At 38.8% G+C, this 26,308-nt stretch overlaps 1 protein-coding gene across 3 annotated transcripts in view; it reads left to right on the forward strand.

Moving 5' to 3' along the window:
* Window positions 1-26,308, forward strand: part of LOC144597267 (formin-like) — a 300,339-nt gene that overhangs the window by 206,339 nt on the left and 67,692 nt on the right. For all 3 annotated transcript variants that reach the window (XM_078406376.1, XM_078406378.1, XM_078406380.1), the window contains one exon: window positions 2,619-2,670. In XM_078406376.1, coding sequence (XP_078262502.1) covers window positions 2,619-2,670 — 52 coding nt within the window. The remainder of the gene's footprint in view (window positions 1-2,618; window positions 2,671-26,308) is intronic.

The raw sequence follows: 26,308 nt of genomic DNA on the forward strand, positions 1-26,308 counted from the left end.
TATCAAAGAAGCTAAACAGAGAAGGTTCCTGTGCTTCTGATCAACGAGTGCGCCAGAGACCTGGGTTTGAGCCTGACTGTGGGTGCTGTCTGTACGGAGATTGTACATTCTCCCTGTGACCATGTTGGTTTCCTCCGGGTGCTCTGGTTTCCTCCCACACTCCAAAGACATACAGGTTTGCAGGTTAATTGGCTTTGGTAAAAATTGTAAATTGTCCTTAGTGTGTAGGATAGTGTTCGTGTACGGGGGTGATCACTGGTCGGCGCAGACTCGATGGGCCAAAGAGCCTGTTTCCATGCTTATCACTAAATACTAAAGAATAAATGATTTGCAAAAAAATAATTATTCCAGAGCTTCCTATGCCCTTCACGTTAGATGTTTCAAGTCCAATTTTTTGTACATTAGATAAAATCTTTGATCATTTATGGTTTAAATGTGACCGTAAACAGGCAGCATAGTGATGCGACTAGTGGAGCTCCAGCAACCCGAGTACAATCCTGATCTCTGCCACTATTTGTCAGAGTTTGCATGTTCTCTCTGTGTCTGTGTAAATCTCCTCACATATCTCTCCTTTATTCATCACCTAAATTAACAATTTGGCTGTGAATGTAGGTGGCATGGTTAGTAAGATTGGGGTGACACTAACATTGGTGGTAGAGTAGGTTACCTAAAATTACAATGGCATCTGAGAAATGGCAGATTAATTCGGGGAAGACACAAAATGCTGGAGTAACTCAGCAGGTCTGGCAGCATCTCTGGAGAGGTGACGTTTCGGGTAAGTGCGAAATGTTGCATTTTAGTCAGATGAACCATGTCAGGATTTAAAGAGTAAATGGTAGCGCTCTGGAGAGTGATGTAGAACAGATAGACCCAAGAGTGCAGGTACATAGTTACTTGCAAGTAACAATGCAGGTAGATAGGATGGTGAAGAAAGCGTTTCACATGCTTTCCTGATGTACGCATTTTGCAACATTTTAATAGATCCCTCAGTACCATTTTAAACAAAAATTTGCTCTTCAGCATTGCCACTTTAATAGTTAACTTCAGAGAAAAACAAGTTCTCAGAATTACGCCGTAAAATCTTCCTGTGGTGCACATCATTCCCACTGTTCACCTAGACTTAAATTTCCATAATCCCATGACAAGCTATGGAAGACTTTTAAAAATTCCAGCAGCCATATACCTTCAAGGCTGCAACGGGAGTTCCATTTCAAATCTTCATCATTTATTCTTCTCTGTAAACCTAAACTGCAATTAAAGATTGAGAAGCAAGGAACATGCTGGATGCTGCCTAACCCACTAGGTTACTCCAGCACTTGTATGTTGCTGGGATTAAAGATTATTGACTTTTTTAAACAACAACCTCTCATTTGTTTAAGGTAGACACATAATGCTGGAGTAACTCAGTGGATCAGACAGCATTTTTTGGAGAGAAGGAATGGGCGACATTTTGGGTTGAGACCCTTCTTCAAACAGAATCTAAATCGTAATGCTTGATCATTGGGGGGGGGGGGAAAGGTAGATTTTCATCAAAACATTATTCAATACAGTTTCCACATCTGTGCAAATAGTACACAACTCTTCTTGCGCAATCATTCAGGAACTGGTTTTGTGGCTCATGAGACAAGTGATAGGTGACAGTTGAGGTAGTGAGTAGTTTGCGAGATGATCTGCCATTGGGAGGCTCAGAGGTGACGTGTGTCTCCAATGCATAACCTCAAAGTTACACTGTAGACTTTAGAGATACAGCATGGAAACAGGTCCTTCAGCCCACTGATTCCGCGCCGACCAGCGATCACCTCATTTAGTAGCACTATCCTACACAGTAGAGGCAATTTACAATTTACAGATGCCAATTAACCTACAAATCTGTACGTCTTTGGAGCGTGGGAGGAAATCGGTGCACCTAGAGAAAGCCTACAGTCACAGGGAGAAAGTAAAAACTCCATACAGACAGCACCCCTAGTCTGACACTGTAAGGCAACAACTCTGCTACTGTGCCACCCGTACCATCTCTGTACCATCCCAATGCTTCTCCACTTTGAGCACTCACAGATTCTCCAAAGTCGGTGGTGATGTTTTTGAGCACATCCTTGAAGCTTTTCCACTGTCTACCTGATAATATCTCTGCATGACAGAGCTGTGGAAATAGTGTGCCTGTTACAGGAGTCCGTGGATAGGCCTGGCAATGTAACTGAATGTAAGTAGTGGATCAATAGTGATGATGTTGGCCTGGGAGAGGACATTGACATTGATTTGCTTGTCCTAGTGAATTTGGACATAGCATTGGTGGTATTTATCCCATGCCTTGAGATGTCTGCTGTAGATTGTCCTATCTCAGAAGTAGAAAGGAGAACAGTAATCAGACATAACTTATGAAAGGGAAGGGATTTCCTGTGAGATTGTTGGGTGAGTTTTCTAATTCTGGTGTCCAGTTGATACAAAAACCTCAAGAACAAAAAAAGGAAAGGTTTTTATTTCTTCAAAAAATCGATCACTATTCTGAGAGATTACCTGAAAAACACCTCTTACTGCTCAATGACTATGATTTAATTTTGTTTATGGGTAAAAGAATGTGTTCCATGTTCTTTAATGTAAATAAATATTTTGTTTTACAGCAAAAAACGAACACAAGGTGGAAGAAGAACATCTTGATGAGTCAAACAAAAGGTACATTACTTGCAATACTATCTGTTGTGTATTAACATCTTCCCTCTCGATAAATCTAAACAAATTAATTTGTCAGGTACTCTAAATGTGTTTGATCTTTCATGAGTACAATATGGTTTTATTTAATTTTCTTGATTAGTTTGTGTTTGGTGGTATTGGTTTTGAAACAATTTCTAATCCAAAATATCACCATTGCACAAAGAAGCAAGATTTGTCTGGTTTTATTATGTAACTAGACCAAGTGGACCCGTTGGGCCCATTCCTCGTAGAGGGACAGGGAAGGGGAGAGGGTGTTGTTACTGAGTGAGGCCCCCTCCCTCTCCTGACCCCCACCTCCCTCCCCCCTCCTTCCCCCACCCCCACTTTCCCTTCCCTCCCCCCACCCCCACTTTCCCCATCTCCCCACCCCCATTCTCTCCTGCCCCCCACTGTCCCCCTTCCCCCCACCTCCATTGTCCCCCCCACTCCCCCCTGCCCCCACCACACTCCTCCACGCTCCCCCACTCTCCCCGACCCCCACCCCCACTCTCCCCCCTCCTCCCCTACCCCCACTCTCCCCCTCCTCCCCCCACCCCCACTCCCCCCCTACCCCCACCCTCCCCTCCACCCACTCGGCCGCCACGCCCACTCCTCTCCGTGGAGCCGTTGGCTGCGAAAAGCACTTATCAGTGCCCGTGCGTTCAACGCTGACTGCCGACGTTTTATGTCCCATTCTTTCTGTGGCCCAACAAATTATTCTCTCTTGTGGTTATCCAATTCTGTTTTGAAGACACTGATTAATTCTGTTTCTCACAGGCAGTGAATTTCAGATCCTGAGTACTTTGAACAAAATAAGTTTTTCTTCACATTCCCTTACCTTCTCATGACCTTCATTTTAAATCTTGGTCTCCCGATGCTGCAACCATTCATAAATGGCAGCAGGGGCTTCCCTCTACTTACACTGTCTCAACCAGCCACAATGCTCTGCAACTCTCTTCTCAACCTCCTCCTAAAATGACCCCAACTTCACCAAACTAATCTGGTGACTGAAATTCTTCAAGCCAGGACCCTTTCCTATTGTTCTATTCTGCATCCTCTCAAAGACTATCACATTATTAATTCTTCTAAAAGCATGGCACACCGAATGGATTACACTGATTCATTTTTATTTTATCTTTTGTACTCTATTTTACCTCTATTTATGAATCCTAGAATCCCACAAACTTTATTGATCATTCTATCAACTTTCAAGAATGTGCGCATATGTTCACTCTTGCTATTTCTGCACCCCTTTTCAACTGTGCTATTCATTCCATGCTGTCTCTGCACCTTTCTGTATTAAACGTTAGAGAGATATGCAGCATGGAAACAGGCCCTTAGGCCCAACTTACACATGCCAGCTAAGATGCCTCACCTATGCTAGTCCCACCTGCCCATTTGCCCATACTCTCTAAACCTATCCTATCCATGTACGTCCAAATGTCTTTTAAATGTTGTTATAGTACCGGCCTCAACTACTCCCTCCGGCAGCTTGTTCCATATAGCCGCCACCCTCTGTGTGAAAAGTTGCCTCACAGTTTCCTATTAAATGTTTCCCCTCTCACCTTGAACTTATGTCCTCTGATTCTCAATTCCCCTACTCTGAGTAAAAGACTCTGTGCATCTACCCTTTCTATTCCCCTCATGGTCTTATACACCAGTAAAATCACCTCTCAACCTCCTGTGCTCCAAGGAATGAAGTCCTAGCCTGCTCAACCTGTTTATGTAGCTCAGGCCTTCAAATCCTGACAATATCTCAGTAAATCGTCTCTACACTTTCCATCTTAATATATCTTTCGTATAGCAGGACAACCAAAATTGAACAAAATACTCCAAATATGGCCTCCCCAATGTCTTGTACAACTGTAACATCCCAACTTGCATACACAATATTCTGACTGATCAAGGTCAAATGCTGAAAGCCTTCTTGACCACCCCATCTATCTGTGATGCCACTTTCAAGGAAATTCTCTTTATGCTCAGTATCGGCCCTGCTTATGCAATCATATACTACCCTCCTCATAATATGTCATTTTTTCAAACTTGGCATCATCTACAAATTTGTCATTTTTACTTTACACTTCACCCTGCACATCCATTTAAAGTAGTGATCCCTGCAATGACAACAAGAATCATCACTGTTTACCTTTCTCCAATCTTTTTACTTGTTTTCTCAACTTTCCACCTTTCAGCCAGTTTCCAATGTATTCTGCTGATAACCAATTAATCGGTGGATTTCGATTTTACTCAATAGCTATTGAGGGGCAATTTATCCAATACCTTCTGGAAATCAATGTAAATGGCATCTTCTGAATATTTCTCATCAACTTTCTCCCATTACTTCATCAAAAAATTAAACAAATTAGTCAACTACGAAGCAACTTTAACAATGCTAATTCCCCTTTATCAATTTAAACTTCTCCAAATGCCAAAGAATGATTATTATTATCTAGCAACGCTCAACTCTTTGACCTGAGTTTAAACTCATACACTTTTTCAAATTATTTAGTATCTTTAGTCATTGGCATTGGTCCTGCATCCAATGAGGACCAGAAGTGTCTGGCAAGCTCTGTAATTACCAGCTCTACTTCACCAAGCAACTATGAATGATTTTTTTCTTGTCCTGATGACTTGCTTACTTTAAGCATGGTCACTGTTGTACCTCCTCCATATTACTTCTCACCATGTTCATTACTTTGACAATCTTTCTTACACAGATTTTGAGAGGATCCACTTTTTGTTTTGGTAAACACCGCCATTTACTTGGCATTCTAGCTATACTTTCGGCTTATCTGCCTTATCTATCAGAGGTCACCTTTATCCCTAATTGGTGCCATCCCTCTTCCTCTGATACTCTTAAGATTTATGATGAAAGAATGGGTCGACTGGGCTTGAATACACTGGAATTTAGGATGAGAGGGGATCTTATAGAAACATATAAATTTCTTTAAGGTTAAATGAAGGAAAAATGTTCCCGATGTTGGAGGAGTCCAGAACCAGGGGTCACAGTTTAAGAATAAGAGATAGGCCATTTGAATGAATGAATGAATGAATAAGTTTATTGGCCAAGTATGCATATACAAGGAATGTGCCTTGGTGCTCCGCTCACAAATGACAACACAAACAAACAGTTAACAATTAAGAATAAAGCATAACACATCAAAACAATAAGGATACACCATTACAGTCTAAATATGTGGGTGAAAATAAACCAGAGCAAAAAAGAGACTACAGACTTTGGTTATTGAGTAGAACTCCACTCGTGGAAAAAAGCTGTTTTTATGTCTGGCTGTGGCTGCTTTGACAGAGGACAGAGATGACGAAAGACATTTAGGACAGAGATGAGGAAAGACCTTTTCACCCAGAATCATTCAAATTTTCGGCCACAGAAGGCAGTAGAGACCAATTCATTGGATTTTCAAGAGATTTAGCTCTCAGGGCTAAAGGAATCAAGGGATATGGGGAAAAAGCAGGAACGGTTTACTGATTTTAGATAATCAGCCACGAATGATCATATTGAATGACAGTGCTGGCTCGAAGGGCCAAATGGCCTACTCCTGCACCTATTTTTCAATGTTTCTATGTGACAATGGAAAAGTTTTGGCTTCTCCTTTTATATTGGCTGTCATTCTCCTTTCTATACTTCTTTTTGCATGACTTATTTTCCTTTTCACTTCCTCTCTCAGCTTATAATCTGCAGCCTGGTTTTCATTGGAATTATTCTCCTGGCAGACATCAGACACTTACCTTTTATCTTTTACATCTCCTTTGTTTTCCAAAGAGCTCTGCCTTTATCACTTTTTTTCCCATATGAGAACATATCTAGCCTTTAACTGAAACATCTGCTCATTAAATGATTCTAGTGCAGTCTTACCCACTTTATCCTGATCAGATCCTTCCCATCTCATTGAAGTTATCCCTCCTCCAGTTTAAAAGTTCTATTTTGAATTTCCCTATTATTAATCTAAACTTTCTGATCTAATTGTCAATGCTCTCCAAGCATTGTCTGAAGAAGGGTCTCGACCTGAAACATCACCCATTCCTTCTGTCCAGAGATGCTGCCTGACCCGCTGAGTTACTCCAGCATTTTATGTCTGTTCTCCAAGCATTCTCCATTGGCTTAATTAATAATGCTACAATTAATTTAACTGGTTTAATAATTTAGGTCATTAAATTGAAAATCACAGACCTGACAAACAAATGTGGGAATGAATGATTACAGAATGGATAGATCCAACTAAAATTACCCGTAAAATTTTCATGGTAGTTATATATTATTCACACTTGAAAATATACATTTTATTCGTGGTAAATGGTGGCATTCAGAGCATAACTGAACAATAACTCTTCCAGCTTTCACCCCCACCGTTATCGTTATGTCTGACCCATAACGTCTCCTATCCATGTTCTTCAGAGAAGCTGCCCAACTCGCTGAGTTACTCTAGCACTTTGATTCTTTTTTTGTAAAACAGCATGTGCAGTTCCATGTTTCTACATAACTAATCAGGTCATGCATATCCATAGATTCAATGGAAATATCACATTGCAACACATGCTTTCATCTTGGGAGCCATTATCAATCTAAAATTCAACCACTTAGGCTCAGAATCTCCCACAGCAATACCAGAGATAAGATCTATCTGTCTAATACCTGGTTATATATATCATTGTTGATATGTATGTGCTTGAAGATTACCACAAATTATAAACTACCAGCCTAAATTGTTTCCAATTGCGACTAAATTAATTATCATTGCCTGAACCTGAATCAAAAATGAATAAAACAGATTATTCCTCTCAAATTACTTTGTTAATGATTGCTAAATGCCCCTATTATGTGCAAATTATTTTCTTCCTTTTTCTGCCATTCACCTTGAATCTATCACGCTATTGATAATTTGCTGATAATATGGTAGATGTTATTGCACAGAAAGTGGGAGAGTGAATTAATTAGAATATAATCTAAAAAATAATCATCATCCCATGCAAACTCTCATGGCAGAAAATTGAGTTGTTTTGTTTTCCTTTTGGATTTAAATTCCACTTAGGAATTGAATGCAATATACTTTAATGATAAAAATGTTTTCTAATCTCCTGCCAAAACAGTGTCAACGTTTAATTGCTTTGTTGACTAGTTCAAGTCCTACTTCCTGGTAAGTGGATTGGATACAATGTTAAGGTGCTGACTTGCTTTATCAAACCTTTATGTTTTACGCGTTTATGTGTTAGCTCATAAATATATGAATGTTATTTGGGCATCTGCCAACCTGTCCCAAATACCTTACAGAATATCAGGCAGAATAAAAATAGTTGGCTCATTGAGGAGGACTTGCTTTCATTCCAATTCTGTGATTTCTAAGGTGACATGAAGCCAATGTGAGACAGATGAACACACCACAGATAGAGCAGGAAGGGGTGATGGGGCAGACAGTGGGTAGTTGTGAGCTGGTATGCCCTCTCTGCCATTAATGTAGAGCTTCCTTCTACTCCAGACGCGTGGACCGACCTTTGCAGTGCCATCTAGAATTCACTGCCTCCATTTTGCATTTTCCTCAGCCAGTGATTCTGCGGAATTTAAAGTAAATTGGCAGGAGGCGGTGGGATCTAATGCAGCACGGCAGCAGTTGAGAGGCTGGAAGTTGGTATGGAAGGTGATGAAAGAAAGATCAGTAGAGAGGAGCGGCATGAGCATGGCAGGAAGCAACCAAAGACTATTGGATTGAATTACATTTATTGGAATGCGAGAGGCCTGATGGGTAAAGCAAATGAACGCAGGGTGCAGATTGGGACATTGCAGCTGTTACTGAAAACTGGCTAAGAGAGAGTCAGGTCTGGCAACTTAATGTTCCAGTATAAAGAAGGTATAGGAGAGATAGAGGTAGGGGAAAAGAGGAATGGGTGTTGCTTTATTGATTAAGGCGAATGTCACGACAGTAGACCGAGATGAAATTTTTGATGGTACAGTGAGGCCATATGCCTGAAGCTGAGAAATAAAATGTGAAGGATAACCTTGTGGGGAGTGTACTCTAGACCCCCAAATAATCAATAGGAAATAGGACAAAATTGCCAGGAGATTGCAGGCGACTGAAAAAACCAATAGGATTGTCATACAGTAGTAGGGGATTTTTACTGATACAGACTGGGATTGTCAAAGTACCATGGGTTTAGATGGGGTGGAAACTGTCCAGTGTGTTCAGAAAAGTTTTCCCAGGCAATACACAGAGAGGCCCACAAAGGAGAGGGTAAAGCTTGATCTCGTCTTAGGGAATTGGGACAGGCAAGAGGCAGAGGTGTCTTTGGGCAAATCTTTTAGGACCAGCGACCGCTATTCTCTTAGCTTTAAAATAGTTATGGATAAAGACAGGGCAGACCCACTAGTTAAAATCCTGAATTGGGGTAAGGCCAACTTTGATGGATAGGTACTTGCGTAAGTTGATTGGAGTACATTATTTAAAACAATGTCAATAACTAAGCAGTGAACATTAGGATTAAGAACATTTCAGAGTTAAGCAAAGAAATACTGAGACATTAATTCAAGAAAGGGAAGGCAGAATATGATAGAAAGGTAATGGGAAATATAAAAATAGATTATGAACTTCCCTAGAAGTAAAAAGAAAGAGATTAGTAAAAGTTAATTTGAAACCCTAATACACTGATTTTGGGGGGACTGGTAAATAGCAGAGAAATTAAACAAATAATTTGTATCTATCTTCACAGAAGTTATCACAGTAAACCTCCCAACAAATAGTGGAGGACTCTGTGTCCACAGTGATGGTAGAACTCAACATAACATGGATTCTAGAATCATTTTCACAGATTGGACTATAGTAAATTTAATCCTGTTGTTTAAGAGAAGGGGGGAAAGAGAATAGGGAAATAAAGACTTGTTAGACTGACATCAGTAGTAAAGAAAATGTTGGAATCTATTTTTAAGGACAAGTAACAGAGCACTGGGAAAGTAAAAATAGTGTTGGCCAGAGTCAACATGGATTTATGAACGCAAATTCACGAGTGACAATAAATGAATGAATGAATGAATGAATGAATGAATGATAATGATTATCACATGTGACATGTCACAGTGAAATTAGTTATTTTGCAAACACAAGTATGCAAAGATTTACCACATATAGGGCGACTATAAAAGCTATTAGAGAGAGATTTGAGGCTGGCACTTGCAGAACAGAAGGATGAGAAATTGGTATGATATATTCAGACATTTATAAAACATTCAATAAAGTACCATGCAAGAAATTATTAAATAAAATTAGAGCAAATATCCTGGCATGGACTGAGGATTGATTAAGAGGAAAAATAAATGGTCATTTTCAGTTTAGGAAGATTTCACTCGTGAGGTGAAATCATTGCTGGGACCTCAGCTATTGACAATTACATGTAAATAATTTCCATGAGAGAATCAGTGTAACATATCCAAGTTTGCTGATGATACAAATCTGGGTGGCAGCATGGGTTTTGTGGAGGATGCAGAGAGGTTTCAGTGGGATACAGGCAAGCTATGAATGGTCAATGACATGCCAGACTGAATAGAAACACTAGACTATTTTTACAGGATGATAAATTGAAAAGTATTGTCGTTCAGAAGGACACAAGTGCCCACGTGCATGAATCACTGAATGTTAACATGCATGTTCAACAAGCAGTTAGGAATACAACAATACAATGGTGTGTTGGCCTTTATTGCAAGAGGATTTGTGTTCAAAAGTAGAGACAGCCTGCTCCAATTATATAGACCCCTGGTGCGACCACATCTGGAATATTGTGTACAGGTCTGATCTCCCGACATAAGGAAGGATATTCTCATAGTAGAGGGAGTGCAGTGAAGATTCCCCAGTTTCATTCCTGGGCTGATCGCTTTGATGTACAAGAGGAGATGAAGTAGATTAGGCCTCTCTTGAGCTTAAAAGATTGAGGGATGATCTCATTGATACATACAGAATTCTTAAGGGACATAACAGGGTGAATCCGGAGTTAATGTTTCCCCTGGCTGGTGTGCATAGACCAGAAATCACAATCTCAAAATAAGAACAGATATGAGAAGAAATGTCTTCACTGGAGGCTGGTGATCTTTGGAATTCAGCATCCACGAGGTCTGTAGTGGCTCTGTTGCTGTGTATTTTCCAGACAGAGATTGAAAACATTTTAGATATTTTAAGGAAATTAATGGATATGGTGTTAGTGTAGAAAATGATGTTGAAGTAAAAGATCAACCACATTCTCATTGACTTGTGGTGTAGGAGTGAGGGGTCAAATGGCATCTTCAGGTTATTATGTTGTTATTACTTGTTCATTTTCAATATTAACTGGAGACCTGTGATCTTTTCCAACATAAATGGTAATGTAAATTCCCTCAACTACAGCTTTTCTTTCAGATGAATAAATTGCTCTTTTGCTGAAAATAATGCAGGGCTTCGACCCAAAGCATTACCTATCCATGTACTCCAGATTTTATGCCTGACCAGCTGAGTTACCCCAGTACTTTGTGTCCTTTTGTACATTAACCGGCATCTGCAGTTCCTTGTTTCTATATTCTAATTTGTAACTGTTCACTAAAATCTTCACTGCACCCTTCAGTTATTCTTTGTCATCTACACTGTAACTGTTTCCATGTAAGGACATCCCCAGATACATTATTTTAAGTCAATATTAGTAGTAGTATGAATTAAGTTCTCAAAAAAATAAGAAACAGCTTGCTTTGTGGCATTATACATTGGTTCTTGCATTGTGCCTTCAAGTTTCAGAGTGTCCATGTGACATCAATTGAATTGTATTTTACTACATTATACCCTTATAATAAAGTTGTCAGTGAGGTTACACAATCTTTATGGTAGTGAAGAGGATGTTATAGAGTGGATGATTTATAGGGTCTTGCTGTTAATGAGCTATAAACAATGCATATGATATCAAAGCATGTGATATATCAGTGTGTCATAGCAAGCAGCTACTGTATTCATTTATTGCCAGTTTGAATACAGCCTCCAAGTTATACCAAACATGCTTTGATCCTGTTTGTTACATGGACATAATTTCAGAATGAATATCCAGATCTAACTGATCTTTTTGTCCGAACATGCACTTGCAATTTGTTATTTTCCAGTAGCATCTAAATATATCAAAATTTTATGGGTCACTACACTTCTGCATTTATGATGTTCACCTCTATATGACATGCAGGTGTACTTTAGTTATACAGCCAGATGAACTTGGGGTTATTGAGAACATAAATTTCCATTGTGAGAATTTGAGTGTTATTAGTTTAAAGGCATTTTTGTAGCTTTCATGTCATACATGAAAGATGTTAGGTCACATCTTGAAACAGCAAAGCTCAAATTTATTTCATTGCTCTGTTTCCAAAAGATCAAAGATCTTTTTTTTGTGTTGTTCTCTTCTAAGGAAGAATCAAAGTAGTTAAAATATTAAAAGCACATACCAAGCAGTGAACCATTTAATAAAATGATTTGCTCCAAACCTATACAAGAGACAAAATTCAAGGAGTATTAAAATAGGCCCAAAAAAAAAGAGGATTTGAGCAATTTCTAGCAACGGAAGTTGAAATATTGCATTGGCAAGTAATCTAATGTGGAGATATTGCAGCCAATAAGGGTTTATGTGTAGGAATTGCCATGGCCGCTATACGGTATCATAAATATGAAAGGATTTACGATGTTATGAACTCAAAGATTTCTTTCCCAATTTATTTAAAATGCATTAAATGTAAGCACAATAATCGTATTGGATTACACTTTAACTAAGCATACTTTTCTTCATTATCAATTCCAAGAAGCTTTTGTTAACTTTTTATATCTTAGCTCTTCACCCAAAGTGGTGTCTGGACTTAATTCTTATTAATGCACATTTTATTTTTCAATAATTAAGATCATCTTTGATTTATTTTTCATGATTTATCATTATCATACATTCCATAGGGAAATGAAAAAAGGTGTTTAAGTTATTTTTGAATCCATCAACTATTAGTAATAAATTTACAATTGATTCTGTGGACAAGATCTGGACAGCACTTCCATAAAAACAAAGTGCAAATTATATTTAGAAATTTAGAACAGTAAATTTGTATTTTGAGAGAAAAAATTCTGGGTTCAATTCACGATGTCAATGAAATGAGAATTGAATGTGATTTTAAACTCCCTGTGCTTTCAATATGTAAATAATCCTATGGTATTATTAGAAGAGAAAGAGCAAGGCGGCTCTCTTTCATTTTGGCCAAAGCTTATTTCATTGTTGTTTGTTCAAACACTTTGCAAGCAAATGGACTGCCACATTTCCTGGATCACAAATGGTGTACTTTGGTAGTACTTAATTGGATGTAAAAAGGCTTTGGCGTATACTGAGGTCATAAAAGGTGTACATAAATTCCATCCTTTCTTATTTTCAATATCACTAAGCCAAGTTAAATGTTTCCGTTAATTTAGAACACAAGTTGGTCAGATTGCCACTATTATTCGCATGTGGCAAATATCCAGGAGGCAAAGTGCTGTTTGCTAGTCAGCAACATACAAAAAGGTGTTTTTGATTGAAAATTTCCATCAGGTCAATGCCATCAGTGCCAGAGTTCCTGCAGTGATATAGGCAGAAGCTCAATCTGCAGGGTAATTGATTGCCTTTAGATTTTTATACCCAAACATCACTCATCCCCATTCTTCTCTCACCCCATCACTAAAACCTTCAGCTATGTCCTTAACATTGGAAATTCCTCACTGACTTAATAGAATCCATTCCACACAAATTTGAACATATTAGAACCCAGTCAAATGCACATAATTTCATATTAAATCAGTTTGCCTATTAGCACAGTTCCCACCGGCTTTCCCGGTTTCCTGTCGAGAACATTAAATTTAAAATCTACAAACTGCACTGCCATTTCTTGCCCAGACTGCTCCTATATCAGCTCCAAATCTGCCACCATGAAATATGAGGGCAGCGCCTACGTTGGAACACCACCACCTACAGGTTCCACTCCAGTTGCACATCATCCTGACTTGAAAGTGTATCACTACTTCCCTTCCAACTATATTCCTTCCTCTGACGTCACAACTCGCACATCTTCTGCTCTTATCTCACATCTTTTGGCTTTTCATCTCTAGCCTTTGTCCACCCATCTGCCTATCACCAGGCTTTGTTGTGCCCCCCTCTCAGTCTGAACAAGGGTCCTGACCCGAAACGTCACTTATCCATGTTCTCCAGAGATGCTGCCTGACCCACTGAGTTATTCCAGCACTTTGTGCCTTGGAAATTTATCACTGTTCCCTTATTATTGCTGGCTCTAAATCCTGAAATCTCCAAGAACACAATGCTGTACCAAACATGATGCCAAGACCATGTTCAATCAACACATCTTTTTTCAGAAGTTGCTGCCTGGAAAACAGCATTTGCCTCATGGATATTTGTCACATACAAATAATCGTGGCAATCTGACTAATTTATTTTCTAAGTTAAGGAAACATTTAACTTGTCTTCCTGACATTGTAAATAAGAAAGGATAGGATATGAACATCTTTTACAGGAGTACCTTCACCCAAAGAACTTAAAAAGTTCAAGAAGGCCAACTTCTCAAGGGTGGTCACAGATGGGCAATAGATGCTGGCAAGGCATCAGCATCTATAATTATTATTTTTTTTTAAATTTCTGGCTTATAATTTATTTTACCATCTCAATGCAGTGCAAAATTCTCTATCTCTATGTTGTAGCTGTCAGACTCACCAAAGTCTAGACTAAGCATTTCCCTCATCCCTGCACTTCACTGCTAAGCCAAGGCCTTACAGTCACCATGGCCAGTTCTCGTCATTATTTTCCCTATAACCTCTCATCTCCAATAGGTCTTTCTATTTTTGAAAATATCCCTTAAATCTTTTTTATTTTCTGTTACCTTGTCTGGATTTTAGTAGTTGCATGATCTAATTTCCAAAAAAAAATAGCTTTGCTTTTTTGTATGTACCTTGTTTCTTGTCTGGTTTTCCTCTCACCCCACTTTTTTTATGAAGCACTTGGGAGCATTTTGCTTTGTTAAACTTCATTGTGAACACACACTGTTGGCCCCCTTTTCACTCTAGATCTCAGTGACAGATCACTCTTCGGTAGACATGTATTTGCACAAGAATTTTCTGCAGCATGCTGTAATTTTGTTATACATTGTATTGGAAAGCTAATTGAAGCTTTTTTTCCTGATTTTTATTTCAAATAAGCTAAGAATACAAGCACACAGTCCTTAACTAAAAGAATTTCATGCTAAATTTTAACAATAGAAAAGATAGTGGACTGTTCAAACCTCGTAGTGGAAGCAACAACGGCATTCTCTAAAATGTTCTTCACAAGTAAAGTTACAAATAGTATAAAGAAAATCAAATTGTAAAAATGGCATTGGTAAGCTTTTCAGTCAAACAGACTCCTCTAGTTACACTTGACATGAAGTTCCCTGCCTTAAAATAATTATAGAATTTAGCAGAAAGAAAGTTAACTAGAACATAGAACAGTATGACACAAGAACACAATGCTGTGCCAAACATGATGCCACAGTCTGAAGAAGGGTCTCAACCCGAAACGTCACCCATTCCTTCTCTCCCGAGTTGCTGCCTGACCTGCTGAGTTACTCCAGCATTTTGTGAATAAATACCTTCGATTTGTACCAGCATCTGCAGTTATTTTCTTATACCTGATTCAACCACCACTCCTGGCACTATGCCCCAGACACTCACCACATTCTGTGTAAAATACTTGCCCCACATCTCCTTTAAGCTTTGCCTCTCTTACCTCAAAGCTATGCCCTCTAGTATTTAATTTTTTTTTCATCCTGGGGAAAAAATTCTGACTGTCTACCCTATCTAGGCCTTTCATAATTTTACCCATTCACATTAGTTCTCTCTTATCCCACTTTCACATCCACTCCCTGCACACTAGGAACAATCTTTACAGAGGCTAATTAGCCTACAAACTCGCACATCTTTGGGATGTGGGAGGACACTGGAGCGCCCAGGGGAAACCCACGCAGTCACAGGGAGAATGTGCAAACTCCATGCAGACAGCACCCAAGGTCAGGATTTAATCTGGCTCTCTGGTGCTGTGAGGCAGCAGCTCTACCAGCTGTGCCACTGTGCCACCCACAACTCTTGACAGCTTTTAGCTAATTAAAAACATGTGTAACTTAATGTTAAGATTGATTAAAATAACAAAAGCAAAATGCTTACTTGCACTTGCCTTTCCATCCAAGTCAGTGAGTCTATTTAAATAAGTGGGATAATTCTCTAGCATCAACTTTGAATGGCATTGAGGGTCATTGAGTCCAGCAGCGGAGAGATCAAATGCATTGGCATCTGACCTTCAGCACGTCCGGCTTCGCACATTGTAATGTGGAGGCACGGGCCTGTGTGCTGCAACTAGCTGACAATGTTCTACAATCAACAAAATCCAGCCTTTGCATGACTTAAAGGTCGTTGCCTTCATGACTTAATAATATATGAATATTGCTTAAAAAAGGAACAAAAAGGATTTGCATCTTGTCTGCCTTGTCCGATCGATTACATTTACGGTGATATTCATCATTCTACTCCCTTTTGGCATCAGTCCTCCCAAGTGAGTCTACCTCTGTCTTAATTACCAGCCATCTCCTTAAGTTATTTTTCCTTTGTTTTTTTTTAACTTATTGACTTTTTTAATCAATTTATTCAATGAATAAACAGATACCCTCTGTATTTATTCCAGTACTTACTTTCACATTATTAAAAATTGGGTCATTCATCCCACAACCCTCCAACATTTTTCCTAAAATAATATGGATCTCAACATTGATAATTGATCTTTTAATGACATAGAACAGTGCAGCACAGGAACGGTCTCTTCGGCTCACAATGTTTGTACTGAACATGATGCCAAGTTAAACTGATCTCATCTGCCTGTAGATGATCCATATCCCTCTATACCTTGCACTTTCACATGCCTACCTAAAGGCCTATTAAACACCACTATCGTATCTGCCTCCACCACCACCCCTGGCAATGTGTTCCAAGCCCCCACTACTCTCTGTACAACAAAAACTTGCCTTCTACTTCTCTTTTAAAGTTTGCTCCTCTCACCTTAAAGCTATGCCCTTTAGTATTTGATATTTCAATCCTGGGAAATGGTTCTGACTATCTACCTTGTCTATGCCTCTCCTAATGTTGTATACCTTTATCAAGTCTTCTCTCAATCTCTGACGATCCAGAAAAAAACAATCCAGGTTTACTCAAACTCTCCTCGTAGTTGACACCCTCTAATATAGGCAGCATTCTGGAAAACCTCTGCTACATTTTCTCTAAAGCCTCCACATCCTTCCTGTATGAGGCGACCAGAAGTGCACACAATACCCCGAATGTAGCCTAACCAAAGTCTTTTACTTTTAACAACAATTTCAGATAATCAGCTATTTCCATATTTTCTATGTGTACTAGCACATATTGTGAGCATCAAATGCTGTGCATTAACTTGGAATATATGCAAGTAAATCGATGCTTCATTTAGAAAGGGTACCTTTTCTTTATCTTTCTTTCAGGTGTTTCTCTGCTTCTAGAAGGGAACTGCAGTCAAAAGAATTGCTAATCATTGCTGGTGATCTAGCCCTATAACACAACCATATTTCTTATAGGGGACAAATAACATTTGGGAACAACCCACAACACACATGAATATATATTAAAAGTAAGTAGAATAGAAAAAATAAATACAAGGGACACATGGCAACTCAAAAAGAATGAGCGTAAAGAAAGACTTAAACATAAGGGAAAAATGCAGAGGGAAAAAATCGAAATTGATGTGCAGTGCAGTGAACTCCAATGTTTCGTTAAGTGTAAATGTTTACTGATTCATGCCTGTGATTCCCCATAATTGTTCACACGCCTAATGAGAAGAATGCAAATGGAGATGACAGGACCAGTTTAATGATTGCATATTACAAGCAAAGAATTTCACCTGCTAGCAAATTAGAAATTCACGGATCACTACCCAGAATTTTCTATCCCAAAGATCATAGATATCTCTGAAACAAACAGTGATGAGTTAAGCTCATTACACATATTTGTAAGACACATTTTAAAGTGATTCCCACCAAGGATATAAAATAGATGTCAATCATTACTTATTTTTATTGGGCACTTCCAAAACAGAAAAATATCATGTATGAACATCTTAAAGACCCAATCAGACAAAACTAGAAGTAAGAACAAAGATGTTGGTATTAGGAAGGGCCTCAAGTAAATTTTAGGGAGGATACTTAAGGATGAGAGGAGTTATTTGTAGAAGATTTCCATAACTTTGAGCCCGGACAGTAAAAGGAGCAGTTGCCAGAAGTTAATGAAGAAAGGTGAAGTAAAATAAAGGGCCAAAGGTAAAGAAATTTGATGGTAATGCACGTTCATGGGGGGAGAAATTTAAAATCAAGCTTGAAAATTTAAAATCTGTGGCACTGAAAGATTAAGGCTCAAAATAGCTTAACAACAACAATCGTGTTGGATGAATGAGACCTGTCTTTGGAACAAGATACATCTGGAAGTTTTGCATGCACTGAAGTTTAAAGATGGTGGAGGATAGAAGAGAGACTTTAGTCAAAAATGGAGGTGAGAAAAGAATTATTAAGGTTTGCTCGGGAGGATGTAGACAGACTTTATGATGCTAGGAATCCATTAGGATGCTGTGATTTTGAACAATCTTATTCAGCCTGAGATGGTAGTTGTGAAGGTAGCTTATGGTGAGACAACAAAGCTCGTATCAGTGCTCAGAGAAAATGACACAGTCATCTCAATGTTTAACTGAAGGAAATTGTCTGTTATTAAGCAATCTGCCAATGCAGAGGTCCAGACAATCGTAGAGGTCATGGAATCGTGGTCAGAACTAGTTGACATTCTGGGTCAGCCCTTTTTGCCTACATTTGGCCCTTTGCCTCAAAACCATTTGTATCCACATGTCTGTACAAATGTCTTTTGAAAGTCATAATTGTATCCAGCTTCCTCTGACAACATGTTTCAGATACCAACTACCCTCTGTGATAAACCTGTTCCTGAGATCCTTTCATATCTTATGCCTCTCACTTTAAGCCCATGCACTCCAGTTTTAGAATCCTCTATCTTGGGAAAAAGTCTGTGAGCATTCACTTTATTCATGCCCTCGTGATCTTGTACATCTCCATAAGGTCACCCCTCAACCTCCTATGCTCCTAAGAAAAAAGTCCCAGTCTATCAAACCTCTCCCTTTGACTGAAGCCTGAAAACACCCTGGTGAATTTCATCACCAAGTTGCATTTTGTAGAGGCATTTGTGGAGTCCTGGGAATGATGTAATTAAGGGACTGCTCCCCCAACCACTATAGAACTGTACATCAGTTATGTTCATAAGTCTTGCTTCAGCCGGGTGGCTGACCACAAAAGCCTGAGTATGAATTTAAATGAATGGTTCATTTGGCTCAATGAGCATGTTTAGATCTTAAGGTAGATATCTATATTTCATTACCATCATTAAATCAGTTGTACCATCTGCAAAGACCATAAGATATAGGAGCAGAATTAACCCATTCGACCTATCGACTATGCTCCGCCATTCGATCATAGCTGATCTATTTTGACATCAATGCAAATTATGACATTGATCCTCAAATGCCTATTTCTATGAAGGACTGCTGTGAAACTGCTTTAATGAAAACTAATCGAAAATACTTTGTGTCTTCAATTGACATGCTAAAACCAAATGCCATTGGAAATGAAATATTGCAAGAGATTCATGGTGAAAATATGGAATTCTTAAAGTTCATATGTTCATAGTTATAGCAGCAGAATTTGGCCATTCGGCCATTCAAGTCTCCACCGCCATTCAATCATGGCTTATCTATCTTTCTCAATCCCATTCTCCTGCCTTCTCCCCACAATCCCTGACACCCATACTAAACAAGAATCTGTCAATCTCCACCTTAAAAATATCCATCCACAGCCTTCTGTGCCAATGAAATCCACGGATTCACCACCCTCTGACTAAAGAAATTCCACCTCATTTCCTTTTTAAAGGTACGACCTTTTATTCTGAGGCAATGGTTAGACTTTCCCACTAGTGGAAACTTCTCCACATCCACTCTATCCAGACCTTTCACTATTCAATATAATTTTAAATGCGTTAGCTCTTCGTTTAGATTCCAGCTGAATGCAATTATTTAAAAATCTACAGGGACACAAAAAAGGCTTGAATTTTTAGAACTACTAAAGAGAAGCGAGCAGAAATAATAGCTAGATGTTTTTCTACAGAATCTCAGAACAAATTTTATTTCAGCTCCTTTTGACAAATTATGCCCTTTTCCATTTCTCTTCAGATCAAAGCAACTAGTAATAGGAACTTGACAAATGAGCATTGTGGTAGAAAACGCATATCCCACAATTTTAGTGTTTAGTTTAGTTGAGAGATACAGTGCAGAAACAGGCCTTTTGGCCACCGAGTCCACGCCGATCAGCGATCCCCGCACATTAACACTATCCTACACACATTAGGGACAATTTACACATACACCAAGCCAATTTGGAGTGTAGGAGGAAACCGAAGATCTCAGAGAAAACCCATGTGGTCACGGGGAGAATGTACAAACTTCATTCAGACAGCAACCATAGTCAGGATTGAACCTGGATCTCCGGTGCTGCAAGCACTGTAAAGGGCCTGTCCCACTTAGGCGATTTTAAGGCAACTGCCGGTGACCAGGCTGTCGCCAACAGTTTGCCGGGGTGTCGCGGGCATGATCGTGAGGAGTCTTCCAAGAATCGTAGTGGATCTCAGTGCATCGCTGAGAAATCAACCGGAGTGAAATTTCTCGGCGACAGCTGGCTTGTATCGTTGCTTATTGCAGGCCAGGTATCATTGCTTATTGTGGGCACTGTCGCATGCTGTCCCCAGGTTTGCTAGTTTCTCTTAGATGCATTTAGAAGCACATAATATTAAAATAAGTAAAGTCATTCAAGATACCATAAAATACTTGTGTTTAACCAATTTATTTACCGTCAGGACATTTGACAGGTAGATTGGAGGCAACAGTTTGACGGTCAGGTAAGCGTGGGAATTTTCGCTATGTTTATGTCCATCAGCGATCACATTTAAAGTAGGCTCCCAACCCAGATACGCAACCCAGAAACCAGATATGCATCTCCTGTACTTTTTCAGAATGCCCACACACTTTTCACAAAAATCCATTTAATTACTTTTAAAATTAAATTTCTTAATACTGCTGTTAGTAAACTGGAAGTCAATCCAGTTAATGCCTTGATACCGTGAAGCTTGGTTTTCAAGTAACCCGGGCAAGATGTTATATTTCAAAACTCTCAAGTACTTACCGACTTGTCAGTGATTTCAGCGAAGATTAGGACGCCGGAGAAGCATTGACAGCGTGGGAATTTCACAATGTTTCCGAAGATGGTGTAATCTCGACCTGACTCGGCATTGTTGTGGTCATTGTCGTCGGGTAAAATAAAATTTCGGCGATCTGCTATGACTTTGACAGTCGCCGGCAGTCACCTAAAAAATCGTCTGTGGGACAGGCCCTCAGGCAGCAACATCTACCGCTGCGCCACCATGCCGCCCATGTTAGCAGAAGGTTATCTGAACTGATCAATATCAAAATCAATATTCATACTGCTGAGTTGTAAGCTGCCCAAGCAAAATATGAGGTGCTGTTCCTCCAATTTGTGTTCAGCCTCACTCTGACAGTGGAGGAGGAACAGGACAGAAAGGTCAGTGTGGGAATGGGAAGGGGAATTAAAGTGTTTGACAACCGGGAGATAAGGTAGGCCCAGGCAAACTGAACGAAGGAGTTCAGTGAAACGATCACCTAGTCTACATTTGGACTCACCAATGTATAAGAGTCCACACCTTGAACAACAGATACAGTAGATGTGGTTGGACGAGGTGCAAGTGCCTAACCCAAAAGGACTGTCGGGGTCCCTGGACAGAGTCGAGGAAGGAGGTATAGGGACAGGTGCTGCATCTCCTGCGGTTGCAGGGGAAGGTACCTGGGGAGGGGGTGGTTTTGTTGGGAATATTTTGCTTGGGCAGCTTAAAACCCAGTGGTATGAATATTGATTTCTCTAACATCAAGTAACCCTTGCATCCCCTCTCTCTCCATCTTTCCCCACTCAAGTTGTTGTACCAGTTTCAAAGTCGTCCTGTTGAGTCTCATTACCTGTAACTTGTTTTCACCTAGCACACAGCTAACAATGGCTTGATTCCTTTATCATTTTTACGTTTTTGCATATCTTTCATTTGTTCTGCGCCTCTCTATATCACCATCTATATCCCTCGTTTCCCTTGCCCCTGAATCGGTCTGAAGAAGGGTCTTGACCAGAAATGTCACCTATTCCTTTTCTGCAGAGATGCTGTCTGACCTGATAAATTACTCTAGCTTATTGTGTCTATCTTCGGTTTAAACCAGCTTCTACAGTTCCTTCCTACTCAAAGCCTCCTGGACTCCAGTATCATGCTTTGAGCAGTAGCATGGCTTCCAGCAGCAGAGAAAAGAACCCCAGTCCCTGAAATGATACTCAGAGGTTCGCCAAGTTAAAAGTCTGACACCATTACTGACTCTCAATAAAGTAAGGAACATTGAATGTCTGACATTCAGAATGATATCAAAAATGAACTTTTTTTTTAAAAATTAAATTGATAAAAGTTAGGAAAAAAATGAGATTAAACAATTAGAAATTATTAAAATGTTATGCAACATCAACACAATGAAAAACTATGACTGCCTTCTCCTTTGCTTTTTTCCTCTTTAATCCTACTATTCAAACTGAAACCAATGGATGTGTGTCGTGCACAAGATCTAATCTTTGAGCTAATCCTAAAAACTACTCCTTGAATATAAATGCTAGGAAATTTCAGCAAGACCACACTCTGCTGCTTGCCTACATGGGAGGTCTAGTGATGGAACATCTGGACAGTTATGGTGCCTGCTCCTGCCCAATGTGTTCAGGGCTACTGCAAATGCTGAAAGGTCTTGGAATTGTTTCTATTTTCCAGAAAAATTCAAGTGATAGGCCTGGATGTTCGCAGTGAAAACACTCCAAAATTTGAGCGATATCTTGTCTCAGGGATACAGTTTTGTGTTAAATTCCAAGTTGCTGCTAATGATTGCAGTACTACTTATCCGATTCATGCTGCTGAACAGTTTCTTCAATGGGAATAAAACAAACATGTCACCACCTTTGCCCTTCACCTTTCACTACACAATGCATTTTAAAGAGCTGCAAATACATTGTATATGTAGAATTAAAGTCTTGCATCTCTTTCCAAATTGTTCCTCATGGTAAATTGCATTTATTGTGAGGTCACTCATTTTTGTTGCCAAACGTACGTTAGATTTTTGTGGCAAACTTTGATTCCTCTGAACACCATAAAAGTAATACAAAATTAGTCTTGCATTGTTGAGTAAGTATTGCAGAGGTCACATGTTTAGATCATGTGAGAGTCAATATAAAAAAAAGTAAGAAAACATTATAAAGCATAATCTGAAATATTCATAAAAATTAAAACTTAAAGAGTGCAATCCAACTAAAATCAGTGACTTGGGTTTTGCCCGTATTTATCCCTTTGCATTCCTTCAAGCTTAGGACTCTCACACAAATGCAGATGTCCCAAACAAGTGGCCATACTGTAAATTCCCCACTGCGCTGTGCCACTGGACCCCAACAGTGAAGCAGGTACTTCCTGATGTTCCGCCAGTATTTATGTTGGGAAATCTGCTCTTAAATCCTGCATCAAGTGAGAATTTGCACAGTATTTGTGAGCCCATTCATTTCATAATGAGCTTTTTTTAAGAAAGTAAAGTCTTACGGTCTTTTGCGTGTAATATAAATAACATAATTTATTAAAATCTTGTGTTTCGCATGCATTCCTGTTCTACTAAATGTTCTTGATCACTGCTACAGGAGATCAGCTAATTGAGGAAAGACACTGAATTGATGCATTGTTCAATGCCCCATTTCATCTTCAGTTACCCCCACCGCCTTTAAATTACCCATGCTAAATAATTCCTTCATATTTTCCTTGTGGTTGTAAGAGGTAGATATGAGTTGATAGATGGGATTGTGCGGATGTGGGATGATGGTTTGAGAAGTGGAATAGGGAAGCAGCAGAATTGGGTTACACCACAACTGAGTATTGTCACCCTTTTAGTCAATGACTAACAATGAGTGATATACAAATGTTATTATATATTGTATTTGTGATAGAAAGTTTTCTGCCTTCTTAATACAACTGCAGGAGAATAATAGAAGCAATACTACAGTCTCACCTTGCAAAATTCCTTGGAGCTTATGTTTGTTAATTCTTTACCTTGGGTTGACAATTTGGCCTACCAAAGGCCCAAACTATCAGCATTGCCATTTTCAATTTAAACTTTCTGTTTCAACGGACTGGAAATTCTGGTGCTCTCAAAATGGCTAGTGCCCAAGTTGCACATTTTTGATCCATAAAAATTGCTTTATGATACTTGTTTAGAGACGGGATTCAGGATGGTCAAGGCACAATGGGGCGTGTGATGTATCACATGGTGGTTAGACTGGTAAAGAATAAGAATCTGAGCCAAAGTTTTGGTTACTGGGATTATAAGAAATGTATAAGAATAGATACTTGATATCATAATCTTATCTTATATTAATGAATGTAGGACCTATAGGAAGTTATGCCATGATTTGACCTGCAATTCATTTAGTACATGCAACAGCCTGAAAGTTTTAATTAACAAAAAAGCTACCATTTATATACGGTACCAGCTACATTGTAGCAAAAATCCCAGAACACTTCACAGGAATATTACCAAATATAGTTTTCTACATTATATATTTGAGTTTGGTAAATGAGTTAAATTGCAAGGAGCATCTTAAAGGAAGCAAATGAGGTGGAGAGATTTGAAGAGGGATTTCCATTTAAGAATCACGTATCATGCTATTTTAGACACAAATTGCTGGAGTAACATAGCGGGTCAGGTAGCATCTCTGGAGAAAGGAATGGGTGACATTTCGGGTTGATCAGCCTTCGTCAGACTGCTATTTTGTTAATCAATTGAAGAGTACTATTGTAATCATAACATGAAGTTATACTTGAAGAATGAGCCTAATGTGGATCCAAATGCAAATAACTGCAAGGTGTTGAGCATCCTCTTACATATTTCTCAGCTGAAATTAAAATATTCATCACATCTCGCTGGAACACTTTCCAATGTTAAAAGTGATTGGTGATAAAACAAGGTGTTCTTTCATATAATTTTATTCAAACTATTAAAACAACATGATTACAATGGTTATGGAAGGAATTTTAAGTTGACAACACAAGTGACTAATTAATGATCTAATTAATGTACCCTAGCGCTTATATAGACATTTTTACTATGGGGAACTCTTTGAAACACTTTTTACTGCAAATTAAAGGTTCTTTTCCATAATTTTTTTTTTGTATTTTTACTGCTGTATAAACCAATCCTGATGGTCTCCATTAAAATGATGTAGATCTATGTGTAAATGTTTGATGTGCTATTCTCTTGAGGGGCAGTAAAATAATCATTGTTCAGTTAAAGACTAATTTGAGCTCAAGGGACCAAGGCTCATCACAGCTAGTGAAAATTAAGCTGCTTAAAATGTTTATCCTATCCTCTTGATCCTAAACTTTGATAATTGAAGAAAGGTGAATGATCTGCAGGATTCTAGAAGTTATACTCTTCTACTGCTAAATATTAACTTCAGAATTTAAATATTTCTCAAAGACAAAAAGATAAGGTCCATAATAATCTTTAAAAGCTCTGGTGTATCAAAATCCAGAATGCATTCATTAAATCAGTGTGAGAAAGGTTACTTTAATGATTTAAGTCAAAATAATTTGCCATATTTACAGGAAGGAAGGAATAGTTGTTTGAAAAGGTTTGTGGCTGCAAGTAGCCATGGTAAACATAAAGAAAAAGCAATTTAATACAAAACTGAATGAAACAAAAACATAATTAAAACAGAAATGTGCAAAGTAACTATTGTGGATCTATTGAACTGATGAATCTGTGTCGAACATGGGTTGAAGCTACGAAAATTCTAAATAATATCATGCCATTGTATTGAATCCATGTCTGACTTTTATGTAGATATGTTGTTGAGATCAGTAACACAATATTGTATTTCATTGCATTTCAACTGAATGGCACCTTAGTTGTCAGAAAGAACATGAGTTTAAACAGATACGAATCATTTGAAGTGCATGAATGAAAGGAAAGTGTGCAGTTCAGACTTTATGTGTCTGTACTTGTTTATGTTATGTGCCTGGAGTCGCTCACTTTGGTAGACTAATGTGAACTTGATTTCATTCTTTCCCCAGTTTTAATTTAATTTGTGGGGTTGGGAGTGGTGATATATATTTAAATGAGGGCATTGATACCCCATTATTTTCCTATAAAGACATTCAGTACTTGAATATTTATGCATGCATGTGGACATGGTTATATAGCCATTATAAATATCCCCTTTTGGGACGACTGTAGGTGTTTGAAGGTTACATTATACATGACAAGTGTTGCTGCCATGAATGTTGAAGCTCAGGGAAGTCACAATAATTACAGAGTA

The sequence above is a fragment of the Rhinoraja longicauda genome, chromosome 10 (assembly GCF_053455715.1).
Source record: "Rhinoraja longicauda isolate Sanriku21f chromosome 10, sRhiLon1.1, whole genome shotgun sequence".
NCBI lineage: Eukaryota > Metazoa > Chordata > Chondrichthyes > Rajiformes > Arhynchobatidae > Rhinoraja > Rhinoraja longicauda.